The following is a 14,884-nucleotide window of genomic DNA, read 5'->3' on the forward strand; positions in this document are numbered from 1 at the left end:
ATGGCAGAGGAGAGAGAAGAAGAAGTGAAGACAACCAAGGTACAGGACTCTGGGGAGGATTCTGTTGTGAGGGGGAAGAAGGAAATCAGGTATAGCAGGAGGAAGATGTGGGCTACAGACTTTTTTTTAAGATTTTAAGTAATCTCTACACCCAACATGGGGCTCGAACTCACAAACCCGAGATCCAGAGTTGCATGCTCTACCGACTGAGCCAACCAGGTACCCCGAGATTTTTTTTTTTAATTGAAGAGAGTTAAGCATGTTTAAATGCCCATCAGAAGGATGGAAAGGAAAGGCTGTTTCAACAAATCACAGTGACAGTGGAGATGTGGAATGGGTTAAATAGGTTTGTTGCGATGGGGGGTGGGAACAAAAACCCAAAAGTGAAAAGGTTGGATATGTTGATTAGGATGAGATTGTGCTTGACCGGGAAAGCCCAGGGAAAAAGTTTGACATCATCATGATGAAGCAGGCGGGAATGCCTACCGATTCTGGAACAGAACAGTGAGCAGGATATTTAAGGGATATTGGTCCATTATGTCTCCGGGCTGGGAGAGGCTGGAATCGGAAAGACCTTTGGGAACATTTCAGAAATTTAGATGGAACATTCTTAAGGACCTAGACTGGATCCCTACCAAAAGGAAAACAAAGAAAAAATATAGAAACATTCCCAAAAATAGCTGGTTTTAGTGACTGGTTGGTTACCAAAAGAAAAGGGAGAGGACATTTTAAATGTTTTTCAGGTTCCTCGACTGGAGGATAAGGAGATATGGATAAGGAGAGCGAAGGGAAGGAGGAATAAATATCACCCAAAGGTTGAGAAAGATGGAGATTGGGGGGGGGGGGGAGATTAGATTTGACAATAAATGCATTATTGGAGCTTTTGAGAAAAAAAGTTATGAATGGTTAGAGTAAAAAATATCCTAGTAGTTTAGATTCTTTGAGACCGAAGGGGTAAGTTCTCTTGTGTTTCAGAGGCAAGGCAGCAATTATGTGGTAGGTGATAATGGTGAACTTTCATTTCTGTCTCCCGCCTGTCTCTCCCACAGGGCAGGTCTGTGAATTCTTATTGAAGAAATGAAAGTTTAGTAATTTATTTCAGAATGTCACCATTTCCTTCATCAATGCATGGTAGAGAGAAGACCTACCTACCAAAGAACAATCCAAGTAGCATTCTTAGGGTAAGACAAGGAAATTAAGAAGGGACTGAAGTAAATTTAAAAAAATAAAAAATAAAATTAAAAAAAGAAGGGACTGAAAATATTTTATTTTCAGCTCATGAGAATCACTGCTTAAGACAGGCATCTGATCTGATTTAAATGGTTGTGCTATTGTTGTTTTAAACATGCTTTTTATTCTCTGCAAAGATTTATGTTTCCTGCCCCCTTAACTCTCTGTATGTTGTTATGATAGGATTTTCCCTTCTGCTTTTTAAATTTACTACATAAATGTAACCATACAAAAGAAACAGGAAATTTTCTCACAGCCCAAGCAGCTTAATATTCACCTGTTCTCAATGTTCTGGGTACTCGTCTAGTGTGTGTATCTATGAATACAGAGTTTGATGCACCTGTGATCTGTCACATTATAATTTTTCATTTGGCACTTTAAAAATATAACACATCAGGGAGCACCTGGGTGGCACAGTCGTTTAAGCATCTAACTCTTGATCTCGGCTTGGGTCAGGATCTCACGGTTCGTGAGTTTGAGCCCCACATCGGGTTCCGTGCTGATGGTGTGGATCCTGCTTGGGATTCTGTCTCTCCTCTCTGCCCCTTCCCCGCTTGTGTGTGCATGTTCTCTCTCTCTCAAATATATAAAATTAAAAAAAAAAATTTTTTAGTATAACATATCATTTTTTTAAGTTTATTTTGAGAGAGAGAGAGAGAGAGAGAGAGAGCGCATGTGAGCAAGGGAGGGGCAGAGAGAGAGGGAGAGAGAGAATCCCAAGCAAGTTTAACACTCAGCATGGAGCCCCACACAGGGCTCGATATCACGACCTGAGCCAAAATCAAGAGTTGGACATTTAACTGACTGAGCCATCCAGGCGGATCCAAACATTTTTTCTTTTTGAGAGAGGGGGTGCAAGTGAGTGAGGGTTGGGGGGGGAGAGAGAGAATCCCACGGGAGGCAGAGAGAGAGAGAGAAGTGGGGCTTACCCGAAGCGAGGCTCAAGCTCACCAGATATGGTACTCGAACTCGCAAACCGTGAGATCATGACCTGAGCCAAAGTCAGATGGCTAACGACTGAGCCACCCAGGGGCCCAGCAAGCATGTTTTTTAGAAAATCATATTAGTCTTCCCAATTATGAGGTGGGGCTTGCTTTTAATTTAACTTCATGCCGTTAGACAGCCAGCCTCAGTAGGAATAAGTGGCGGTCTGATGGGAGGATGGGGAAAAGACCAGAGAAGTCAAGAGTGACGGCTAGGCCGTCCTTATTCTGTCAACCCCGGGCTTCTCACTGCCTCTGCGGTCTCCCTTGCCGTGGTGTATGTATCCAGTGGTATGCTCTATGTCAGGGTTCCCGGATGTAGAGTGCGGTGCTGATCAAGTGTCAGAATGGAAACAACAGAAACAAAAACGAAAACAGATGTCGTAACAAACACAACTGGATTGTGTATCTCATAATACACAAGTGGGTATATTTCACAAACGTACACTGATGTAAAAAAATTCCTAGTAGTCTAGGTAAGGTGCGAGTAGTAACACCTATGCGGAGGGCAAGCTAAGATTTGGCAGAAGGGAGGAGCTCACTTCAGCCGGAAAGGATGACAGAGTTGATCTGCTGCTCTGTTTGAGTCCTGCCCATCCTCAAACCCGACGGACGGATGGTTGAAAAGGAGCCTTCATTTCAGTGGCCGTGTCGGGAATGGCCAGTGGCTGTGTGATAACAAGAGCTGGGCTCTCCCATCTGCCTTGAACTTGGGTTATCTTCCGTTTTCATCAGGGCCCTTTCCAGGATTACTTCATTCTAGAGAACCAGCGTTACTAACACGGTTTATTGCTTGGTGATTTCAGTCTTCATTTTACGAGAACAATTAAATAAATCTTGGCTTCGTTGAGTATTTTCTTCATTAAGTATGATGCAAGGAAGATGCCTGAAGGCATTAAACTGTGTATTGTAGTACTCTCAGCTTTCCAGTAACTTCTAATTTGAAAAAGTTAATTAAAAAACAAACAAACCCATAGTTTGGGGGCACCTGGGTAGCTCAGTTCATTAAACATCGGACTCTTCATTTTGGCCCAGGTCATGATCTCATGGTTTATGAGTTCAGGCCCCACACCCCCCCCTCCCCTACTGTCAGCACAGAGCCTGCTTGGGATTCTCTCTCTCCCTCTCTCTCTGCCCCTCCCCTGCTTGCGTTCATTCTCTCTCTCTCTCTGTCTCTCTCTCTCTCCAAATACATAAATAAATAAACTTAAGAAAGACCATCTAGTTTTTCTGTATATTAGTATGACAACTTAAGCTTTATTGTGTCAAGGTTTTAAAAAGCACTTAACTGTTAGACACAGCACCGAATGCCATTGGCCTTCACATCATCACCCCCAATTTCAGCATGTTCATACCTTCAGGTCTTCCTTAGAAGCGGCCCTTGGCACTGGGCTCAGAGCTCAGAACCGTGCCACATCGGGTTCTGCTTCTGTCTTGGTCGATTGGAGCTGCTGCCATTCTGGGGGGCGGGGGGCATACCCTCCACTGCTTCCTACCTTGTGGAGGCCTAGGGATTGGTGACACCTTCTAGGGTCCTTTGTCACTGGGGACCTTCAACCCGAGGCACAGAGTTGGGGAAGTTACCGCAGTCAGCCTTGATTCATCAAACGGTCTTTGGGTTTGGAAAATAGGTCCAGAATTTTCGCTTACCCTTTAACCTCTGAGGTGGGTCTCATTTGTAGAGCCATATAGGAAATCAATGTCTGGGTTCGCACTCCTAGAATTTTTTTTTAACATGGTCTACAATGTAGTATAGATGAAAACAGAAAATAGTTCCTTCCCTTACATTTCCCGTTATAAATACTCTAAATTTTGTATCATTTCCATATTATGTAAATCCCTTTAGCATTTAAAACCGTACCATAGCTACATGTAATGCGTCCTTATCCCATTTGTTCTTATTTCTCTGAATACAAATAAGCACACTGTTTCCACTTGTGTTAAAAGCAGTAGGTCATTGGACTAGGTTAGTCTTCCCTTGGTGTTATTCGTGTCTTGTGATTTCGTAAGCAAATTTGTACTCATTCACAAGATGTTGATGAACTTTTTAAATAAAATGTTTATCAAGGGGCAGTGCCCCGGGGTGGCTCAGTTGGTTAAGCATCCCAGTTAGGCCCAGGTCATGAACTTGCGGTTTGTGAGTTCGAGCCCCGCGTCAGGCTCCACGCTGAGTGTGGAGCCCGCTTGAGATTCTCTCTCTGTCTCTGTCATGGGGCGCCTGGGTGGCCCAGTCGGTTAAGTGTCTGACTTCGGCTCAGGTCACGATCTCACAATTTGTAAGTTCGAGCCCCGCATCGGGCTCTGTGCTGACAGCTCGGATCCCAGAGCCTGCTTCGGCTTCTGTATCTCCCTCTCCCTCTGTTCCTCCCCTGCTCGCGCACTCTCTCAAAAATAAAGATCGCACTCTCTAAAAAATAAAGATTTAAAAATATCAAGGAAAAAACGTTTATCAAGAAATGCACTGTGACCTTGCATTTTGTCAAAAGGCTGTTGTTTAGTTGCCGGGGTTACAGTTTAGATGCATTAGGCTGCAGGTTACAGAAAACCCAATTCAAGATGACTTGTGTGAAGGGCATTTATTGGCTTGTGTAACTGGAAGGCCAGCTTAGCTACAGGCTAAGCTCCAGGGCTGATTGAGCAATTCCACCGAGCTACTAAGAATTTGCTTTCCTTCTTTCTACTCTGTTCTCACCTTCCTCTCATGATGACAACAGGTTGCAGCCATTCCCAGACTTCTGTGCTCCCTTCCTCATGTGCAGTAATGTTTTAGAAACTCACCCAGAAGACCCCCTCCTGGTGTCCTGTCGACCTCAGTTGAGGGGTGCGTCCAGGCCTTGAACCAGCAACTGTGGCTGGGATGAGATTAAGTGGAGGAGTTCAGGCTTGGAGTCAGTTTCCCCCCAAAGTCTAGGGGCTGTGGGAGGAGGTACAGAAACCCCAGTCAGCTCCAGGTAGGTTTCTAGAGGCGCGGGTGGGTGGGTGGGGCGGAAATGAATGAAGGGCAGCAGCCATCCCGTTCCGTGTCCGACATGAGTTGAAGTCACTTGGGTTTCATTTATAAAAGTGCTTGCGTTGTTTCATTGGTTTCTACTTCTTCTGTCCTTAGGGGCTGTGACAACAGCCAAACGGACAGGCATCCCAGCTCCTCGAGAACTTTCGGTAACCGTCTCCAGGGAGAGAACCGTGCCACGCGGTCCCTCCAACCCCAGGAAGTCGGTGTCCAGCCCCACGTGTTCCAGCACACCCACCCCTACGAAGCACCTGCGGACCACCTCCGCAAGACCCAAGCCAGAGAATGAAGGCGGGGAAAAGGCCGTGCTCGAGTCCCAGGTTCGGGAACTCCTGGCAGAAGCCAAAGCGAAAGACAGCGAAATTAACAGGCTTCGAAGCGAGCTGAAGAAATGTAAGGAGAAAAGGACTCCGAGCACTGAAGGAACCGAGCCTTCCGACGCAAATGCAGATGGAACGCCCGTCTCCCCAGGCGACTCGGAACCCTTGCTAAGAGCTCTTGAGGAGAAGAACAAGAATTTTCAGAAGGAGCTTGCAGATCTGGAGGAGGAAAACCGGGCCTTAAGGGAGAAACTGACTCATCTGGAGCATTCCCCAAATTCGGAGGGGGGTGCTAGTCACACGGGGGAGAGCAGCTGCCCAACGTCCGTAACTCAGGAGTCCAGCTTCGGAAGCCCACCCGGAAATCAGCTGTCGGGCGAGCTCGATGCCTATCGGCACCCCATACACGAGAACGCGTTAAGGACATCAGGCTCTTCAAGCAGCGACGTCACCAAAGCTTCTTTGTCCCCAGATGCCTCGGATTTCGAGCACATCACGGCCGACACGCCCTCCAGGCCCCTGTCCTCCAGCAGCAACCCCTTTAAGAGCTCTAAGTGCTCCACGACAGGCAGCTCCCCCAACAACGTGAGCGAGCTGTCCCTGGCCTCCCTCGCGGAGAAGATACAGAAGATGGAGGAAAACCAGCACAGCACGGCCGAGGAGCTGCAGGCTACTCTGCAGGAGTTGTCGGACCAGCAGCAGATGGTTCAGGAGCTGACGGCCGAAAACGAGAAACTGCTGGACGAGAAGACGATCCTGGAGAGTTCTTTCCACCAGCACCGGGAGAGGGCCGCGCAGCTAAGTCAGGAGAACGAGAAGCTGATAAACCTCCTGCAAGAGCGCGCAAAGAGCGAGGAGCCCGCCGCCGTTCAAGAAGGCAAAATCCTGGAGCTGGAGCAGAAGTGCGCAGAAATTCTTGACCAGGGCCGCTTTGAAAGGGAGAAGCTGCTTAACATCCAGCAGCAGCTGACCTGTAGCCTCCGCAAGGTGGAGGAGGAGAACCAAGGAGCTTTGGAAGCGATTAAACACCTCAAGGAAGAAAACGAAAAGCTGACCGGGGTTCTGGAACGGGAGCGGTGTAATAACGGTGTGATGGCCAAAACTCTGGAGGAGTGCAAGGCGACCTTGGAAGGGCTGCAGATTGAAAATGGGTCTTTGAAGGCGCATTTGGAGAGTGAGCAGCAGAAAGCGACGGACACCAGTCCCGTGGGGCAGACGGCAGAGGCGCGTGAAGTTCAAGAGATGTTGAGAGTCGCTCGAGCTGAGAAGGATCAGCTGGAGCTCTCTTGCACCGAGCTCAGGCAAGAATTGCTAAAGGCCCATGGTGAAATTAAACATGTTTCAAGCCTGCTGGCCAAGGTAAGGACACAGTCCTTTCCCGGTATTTGCTCATCCTTCTTAGCGTTGTTCCCCTCGACCTTGAGATTCACAGAGCATAGAGACTCCTTGGCTCAGCCGGTTTCATTCATGAATCCAGCTTTCTAGCTTGAAGATGTGTTCCATTCCGGACAGACTGGGGACGCAAAAATGAGACACCCCCACTTCTGACTATAGGTTCAAAGTGCAGCAGGGAGATGGTGAATCAGATCAGTGAGTGCGATGCAGGGATAAAGAGTATCCTAGAGGACAGCTCAGAGTTCAGTTCCAAGGAGGAACACCTAGAATGATGTGGGAGAAAGGAAAGTAGTGCTGGAGGGCTTCCTGAAAGAGGTGGCAAGTAAGCTGAATCTTACTGGCTCAGAATGAGAGACGGTTATCCAGGTTTATCAGTTAACATGCTCTGGGCTGCTAGTAACAGGAGATTAAAATCATCCCTAATTTCCCTCCCCAGTAATAATATAACCACTGTTTTGGGGTTTTCTTTCAGATGTGTGTGTGTGTGTGTGTGTGTGTGTGTCCCACAAATTAAAAAAAAAATTTTTTTATAGACTCATCCTTTACATACTCTTTTAGTTTAAAATTTTTAGGTTTATTTTTATTTATTTTTTTGAGGGGGATAGAGAGCAAGCAGAGGAGGGGCAGAGAGAGAGGGAGACAGAATCCCAAGTAGGCTCCATGCTGTCAGCACAGAGCCCAGTGCAGGGCTCGAACTCACAAACCATGAGATCATGACCTGAGCCGAAATCAAGAATTGGACACTTAACTGATTGAGCCACCCACGTGCCCCATGTAATTTAATATTTTGTGAGTATATTCTTCTCATTATTCTTTGAAACATGATATTAAGGCCAGGCCGTATTCTAGTATATAAATATCTCATACGTTCTGTACCGGTCACCTGTTCATTGAGCATGTTATGTTCTCTTCTGGTCTTTTGATATTGTAAATACATTTTTTTTTTTTTTATATCTGTCTGGTTATTTCCTTAGGAAAAATTCCTAAACACTGACTTGATGTGTCAGAATGTGACCTTTTTTTCCCTCTGTTATTTTTTTTAATGTTTATTTATTTTTGAGACAGAGACAGAGCATGAACGGGGGAGGGTCAGAGAGAGAGGGAGACACAGAATCGGAAGCAGGTTCCAGGCTCTGAGCTGTCAGCACAGAGCCCGAGGCGGGGCTCAAACTCACGGACCACGAGATCGTGACCTGAGCCGACGACGGACGCTTAACCGACTGAGCCACCCAGGCGCCCCGAATGTGACCATTTTAAGGACACTCGATACATTCAGCCAGTTTTCCCCCCAGAAGTGTTCCCACCAGCTGATCCACGGGAGTGCCTGTTTCCCTGAACCCTTGCCAATGCTTGGTATCCAGTTGCTGGGTCATTCAGATCTGGTCTTCGTTGCCTCTTTTTTCCTCCCCTTCTTCACTGGGGAAGATCTTACCCAGCCCACAATCGAACAAATGATCCCTGTTTCATTTTTAAAAATAATCCTTTCGTCAGTCTGCAACTTTGTTACATGATAAAGTTGCTGGTAATTCTATAATATCCTGCCTGCTCACAGAGCAGTGCTGGAAAGGCATAGACAGGTGGCTTCCTAGTTTCTGTTTCCTGCAAGCTCTGGATCTGTGATGTTAGGGGTCTGGTGGTGAGAGAGAGAGGTTGAAATCACTTCCCACCTTAGGGTCGTCACTGTTTTAAGAAACAAGCTGTTAGGCGCCTGGGTGGCTCAGTCAGTTAAGCGTCCGACTCTTGATTTCAGCTCAAGACCTGATCTCACAGTCGAGAAGGCAGAGTCTGCTTGGGATTCTCTCTCCCACTCTTTTTGCTCCTTCACCCCTATAAGCTCTCTCTCTCTCCCTCAAAATAAATAAACACACACACAAAAAAGAAAAGAAAAGAAAAGAAAAAAGTTGTACCATGAGCTCACAGGGTGATTTTTCTCCACTGCTTCATCTGCCTTTAGATTAGTCTACTGCCTGGTGCCTGGGTTGGTTAAGTTGGTTAAGCATTCACCTGTGGCTCAGGTCATGCTCTCACGGTTCGTGGGTTCGAGCCCCGCGTCGGGCTCTGTGCTGACAGCTCAGAGCCTGGAGCCGCTTTGGATTCTGTGTCTCCCTCTCTCTCTGACCCTCCCCTGCTTATGCTCTCTCTCTCAAAAATAAATACACATTAAAAAAATTTTTTTTAAAGATTAGTTTGTTGCAACTTGGTTCTGGCTTGGTTGTTTGATAATCCGAGTGGTAGGTAGTGTTAGTTTTTTCTTCTTTTTAAATCATTGTCAGTGTTCTACATTTATAGCTAAAATGCTAAATAAAATTTCAATAAAATTTGAAAGTATGGAAGTGATTCCATTAGAAGGTACTCGCCAGGTGCCCATTTGAAGTTTAAGTTGGTGATTGTAGCTTTACGTTAACTTCTAGTGTCTGGAATCAGTTCCTCTCCATCACTCTGTTGCAAAATGCGCCACCTTCCAGATGACCTTCTTGAAGTGCCCCCTCAGTCCTTCACCTGTCTCTTCGGCATTTCAATTGACATTACACCAAATACATGGGTCACCAAGAAATAATTTGGTATCTCAAAACAGTAGCTTCACTTCTACGTTAACTTATTTCATGAATTTGTTTCTGCTTTTATCTTTATTAATCCTTTTATCCTGCTTGTCTGTATTTCCTTGGTTTCTTCTTAGTTTTTTGAGTACAATTCTGTGTTCGGTGACGTCGGTCATTTCTTGGTTGATAATGACAGCATTTAAAGGTATGAGTTTGCCCTTCCTTACAGCTTTATCTACACGAGGGCAGTAAAATTCAGAATTTTTCTGGGACAAACCAAGTCTAATTTGGAGAAAAAGAAAAAAGGTTTGCATTTTCTGTGGAGTGCAAGGTACAGCATATACATTTTAAGTCAGCTGTTAATTATATTATTCCTGTATTCCCTTTGTATTACACGCTGATTCGAATCATCAAAAATTCGTCGGTAGAATGGAAGAGACTGTAGCTGGTATTTCGAGGTAAGACTGTGTGAAGCACCAGGTCACCTGGAGTTGCTTTTATACTTGAGATCCCAGGTCTGTGATTTCGTGCTGTCTTAGTGCACAAGGGCATTGACCTATAATCACAGTGGGCTCGTTACCTGTGCTTTTCTGTTACCTTCGAAAAGGTGTAAAACCCGGACTTTCTAGGCTGACCGAAGGACACAGGAGCACTTTTAGTACAAACATAGAATGATGTGAAGCGATGGATTGGTAAGTGGAAAGCGTGGGTCCTCCTGACTTGGTTAATTGCGATTAATTCTGTGACCTTGGGCAGCCCCTCTTCATCGTATGGTGTAGAACAGAAGTGTGGTTGGTGTGGAGGCGGGGTGCGGGGGGGGATCTTGGCCTCGTTCCTGATTTAAAGGGAGTGTCTTCAACATTTTGTTATCAAGGATGTCTGTCGTAGGCACGTGCTGTGTACCTTTTATTGAGTTAGACGAGTATTTTGCTAGGAACTGATTTGTTTGGTTTTTTTAAAAGGATAGGGATTGAATTTTTCTACATCTGTTATGGGTCTTAAACATCTCTCAGATCTGATCTTAGAGTAGTTTTTATATAATCATGGTGGTTTTTCTCTTTTAACTTGTTAACAAGGTGAATTAGAATAACAGATTTTCTAAGGCAGTCCAGTGTTAAGTCATCTTTGCATTCCTGGCACAAATTCTAATTCTTTAGTTCTCAGTCACTTTGCAGGACATTTGCTAGACCTTTCACATTTCACCTCCTTGAGCTGATGTCTGAGTGAGTGTCCTGTTAACCACCAAGCAGTTTTCTTGGTGATGAACAACTTCTGCGCTTGAGCTCTGCATTCATCCATTCAAATTCATGGCAGAAGGCGACTGTTATGAGAAAAGAACAAAATTGCCTGTTTACTAAAGAGGAAAAGCAATACCAAACCACCCTATGATCTGATTGAGTAAATCTGTATAAATTTCCAGTTTCCATAAGTTACATAAATGACTCAGATACTATTAGAAGAGCCTCTGAAAAGCCTTCAAATGTACTTTTTTTTTTTTTTTTTTTTGGTGCGAGGTGGATCTGTTCTTCCTACAGTAAATGGAAAATTGGTAGGACATTTACAATCATTGGGATTATTTCAGAGGCTCTCTGTTCCTCTCATTTCTTTGTCTTCAGCTGTTTGCTAGTATCTCCATTCTTGTCAGCTTCTCTGATATCCTATATATACATTTTGCTGGCAGATTACCGTATGGTTATAAAACATGCCTTCGTACGACTTTGAGGATGGCTGTCATTTCCACAGATGCCTCAGCCTCCTATAAGCCACACTCATTCGCTCTCCCCCTCTCTCTCGCTCTTCCTTTCGGGAGAGAGGAAGAGAGAGAGAGAGGAATGCCTGCCCCAGCCAGCAAGCAGCATGTCATTAAATGGGATTATTGGTTTTTCAGACTATACTGCAATCCAGGTTTATGGTTTTCTAACGATCACATTTGCAGTTGGTTGAGATCTTGATTTCAAGTTACAGTGTCTATAAGCCTTGAAACCTAGAAGTTTTAAAAGTATTGTTGTTGTCCCCCCCCCCCACCCGCCCCACCCCTGAGGTTGAAAGCTTATAGGTGGTATCCTTAGAAATTTAGTTCTTTCTAAAGCAGCAACTCGGGTGTCTCTTCCAGAGGAGAAAGGAGATTATAAAGAAATACATGCTGGGGCGCCTGGGTGGCTCAGTTGAGCATCCGACTTTGGCTGAGGTCATGATCTCACAGCTCGAGTTCGAGCCCTGCATAGGGCTCTGTGGTGACAGCTCAGAGCCTGGAGCCTGCTTCAGATTTTGTGTCTCCCTCTCTCTCTCTCTCAGCCCCTCCCCCACTCACACTCTGTCTGTCTCTCCCAAAAGTAAATTGACATTAAAAAAATTAAAAAAAAAAAGAAAAGAAACACTTGCTGTGAGTGGTCGGAGAAAACTCAGAGGTGCAGTAATCATTGTGTGACCAGTATTGGTCACCAGGCCACGCTGATTAGGGGAGCCACTGGCCGCAAATGGCAAAACCAGAATTTGAGAGAAAGATGCACCAAGTAGATGATTCTGTAGCCATGACAGCAGAATAGGACTCTTTGAAGGACTGAGGTGACCTTGGAGCCTGCTTAAATAGCAGGTGGTCCGTGAGGATGCCCAGGCCATGCTTTGGATCCTAAGAATCAGAAACCCTTAGTGCCAGCGGCTGAAGCCAGCGGCTCACTTTCCTCCTGTAATCAGAAGTCAGGAGGCAGGAAGTTGGTAGCTGTGGTCCAGGGACTGTGTGACGTCAGGGCTCTGTGATTCCACGGCCTTCCTGCCAAGAGGGCACAGGATCCTCAGCATGTGATCCCCACAGTCCTGACAGGCAGGAGCCTCGGCAGCTCCCCGATACCTCAGTCCTATCGGGAGAACAGTTTTCCCCGGCTTGGCGGGGGGCGGCCGGGGGGCCCTCAGCAACTTTTACCTTTGTGTCTGGTCACAACTGGGCCACACGCACCCTCCCCCAGCCCACTTCCCTTGATATCACAAGATCACAGCCCGATTCTTAAACCAAATTGGGATTCTTAGAAAGAAATGGAGATGACTTTTGGGTAAGGGAGAGAGCACTGTTTGCCGCAGCCCCCAGAGAGGAGGTTCGCTTTCCCCCATTCCCGTCCGTTCTCCGTGAAGTGCTCGCAGTGATCTCCCGAATTCAGGGTAAAGCCTTCGGCCATTTGCACCCAATGCAGCCCCTGATGGACACCCAGCAGCCACCTTCTTTTGCACCCCCAGCTCCCCTGTACGGGCCCTGCCTGGCCCAGTCTTTGTCTGCATCAGGAGTTTTGTTGTTTGGGAGGCTCTCTCCACCGAAGGTGCTCTGGCCCCTGTCTCTGCCCCCCTCCCCATTCCCCATCCTTGACTTGCCTCACCCTGCCTTAAGCGTTAGGTCTCATCGGTGGTGTCGCTTTTTCAGAGGGGCCCTCAGCTCTGTGGGGTCACTGTCCCCATGGTAGATCAGCTAGGATCACCTGTGTGAAAGCCCCTTGCCCTTCCCTGGCATCTCGGAGGAGGTCAGAAGTGTTGGCGAATCTGTTTGGTAGAGTCCAAGGGGGAGCTTAGGGATCACGTCTCCTGCGTGCATCGTGAACTGGGTACTTGTGGGAGAGTCGGTTAAGGTTGAGTTGTTGAGGCTGAAAACGTGGACGTTTCAGTGGTCTCGTGCTCTCCGGTGCCTTTGGTGGACGCCAGTGTATCAGTTCTCTGGGTAAAGCGGTCCTGTGACTTCGTGCTGGGAAGAAGGCAGTGAGAAACCTGTGTAACAGAGCCTGTTTTCAAGTCGAGAGGAGACACTTGTCCAGGCAGCTTGGGGAAGGCCTGTAGGCTCTGCACCGGGAAGCCTTCGAGGGGGGCCATTGCTCAGGGACCGCGCCTCGGGCCCCAGCCTTGTGGCCCAGAGCTTGAAGCCTGCTGTGCACCGGGAGATGAAGCTGAGGAAGGGCCCCCTGCAAAGCAGAACGCCCTTGCGGCCTTTATTAGGTCAGACCTGACAGTCAGGTGGCCCAGGACGGGATGGCAGTCCCGCGTTGCCATGTGACTGCTGGCTCCCTCCACTCCCCGGCCCCACCCCCACCCCCACCCCTGTAGGGCTCCGTTCTCAAAACCTTGTGAAGGAGTTTGGGGGCTGAACCTGAGGGTTTGGCAAAGAGACACGTGATGTTTGAGTAAAGGTGGAGGGGACACTCCCCTGGACCCAGTGTGGTCTCTCCCTTTCTGGATTTCCTGGGCTGACCGCCCCCCGCCCCCCCACTTCCCTTCCGAGGGGCCCATTTTTCTCTGTAGACGTGTTAACACCTTTCCTGAGATTAGGCCTGAGCACTTTTTTTCCCTCAACTTGACCTTAGGGCTTGTCTGCGAAGCCCCGGCATTTTGAACACTCAGGGAGCACCTCCCTGAGCGCTCATCTGAAAATCTAGAAAGTTCCCAGAGTGAAATACAGATGCTTACCCATTTCTTTGAGCGTTTCCTAGCCATTTTCCTTTTTCCATAACAAAAGCTTAAACTAAATGACCATGCTCTGCTCTCCCTTGGCAGAATAGCATTGCAAAAAAATAAAGAGAAGAAAAGTTCAAGTTTTGGCCAGCGTGAATGAAACATGGCTCTCCATCAGCAGTATATATTCGAAACAGGGCCAAGAAGTAAGCGAACGGAGTTTTGGAGGAACAAAGTTAGATGTAAAAACAAACACAACAAAAATAACACACTCTTACTCATGGTGAAGTTACTCAAGCAGTCACTCCCAAGTTTATTTACTTTCATACCATACACAGCTGACCCTTGAACAGCGCGGGTCCACTTTACATGTGGAGGTTTTTTTCAGCAAGTGCAGTACTGTAAATGTATTTTCTCTTCCTGATGATTTTCTAAATAACATTGTCTCTAACTTCCTTTACCGCAAGAATACGGCCTGTAATACGTATAACATGCAAAATATGTGTTCGTCGACATTTATGTGATCAGCAAGGCTTCATAGTAGGTTATTAGGAGTTAAGTTTTGGTGGAGTCAAAAGTTATAGTTTAGTAAAGCAATAAAGTTTTCAACCGTGTAGGGGAGGTCGGTGCCCACTAACCCCCACGTTTTTTGGGGATCAGCTGTGTAGTTTTAACATTGTGACTTGTTCCATATATTAGGTATCCAGTTATAGTCTTCCTGAATAAATGAATGAATGTTAGAGAAACTTGTAATGGAATATAGGAGAGAGGCTGTGATAATCGTACCAGTATGTTAAAAAACAAAATTTAGAGGGAGGGGGGTGCCTGGGTGGCTCATTCGGTTAAACGTCCGACCTTGGCTCAGGTCGTGATCTCATAGTCCTTGAGTTCGAGCCCCACGTTGGGCTCTGTGCTGACAGCTCAGAGCCTGGAGCCTGCTTCCGAGTCTGTGTCTCCCTCTCTTTCTGCCTCTCCCCTGCT

At 46.7% G+C, this 14,884-nt stretch overlaps 1 protein-coding gene across 12 annotated transcripts in view; it reads left to right on the plus strand.

The window, feature by feature from the left end:
- The window catches only part of SPECC1 (sperm antigen with calponin homology and coiled-coil domains 1), a 282,425-nt gene that overhangs the window by 171,479 nt on the left and 96,062 nt on the right, over positions 1 to 14,884 (plus strand). For all 12 annotated transcript variants that reach the window (XM_049638057.1, XM_049638062.1, XM_049638054.1 and 9 more), the window contains one exon: positions 5,320 to 6,902. In XM_049638057.1, the coding sequence (XP_049494014.1) occupies positions 5,320 to 6,902 (1,583 nt within the window). The remainder of the gene's footprint in view (positions 1 to 5,319; positions 6,903 to 14,884) is intronic.

The sequence above is a fragment of the Panthera uncia genome, chromosome E1 (genome assembly GCF_023721935.1).
Source record: "Panthera uncia isolate 11264 chromosome E1, Puncia_PCG_1.0, whole genome shotgun sequence".
NCBI lineage: Eukaryota > Metazoa > Chordata > Mammalia > Carnivora > Felidae > Panthera > Panthera uncia.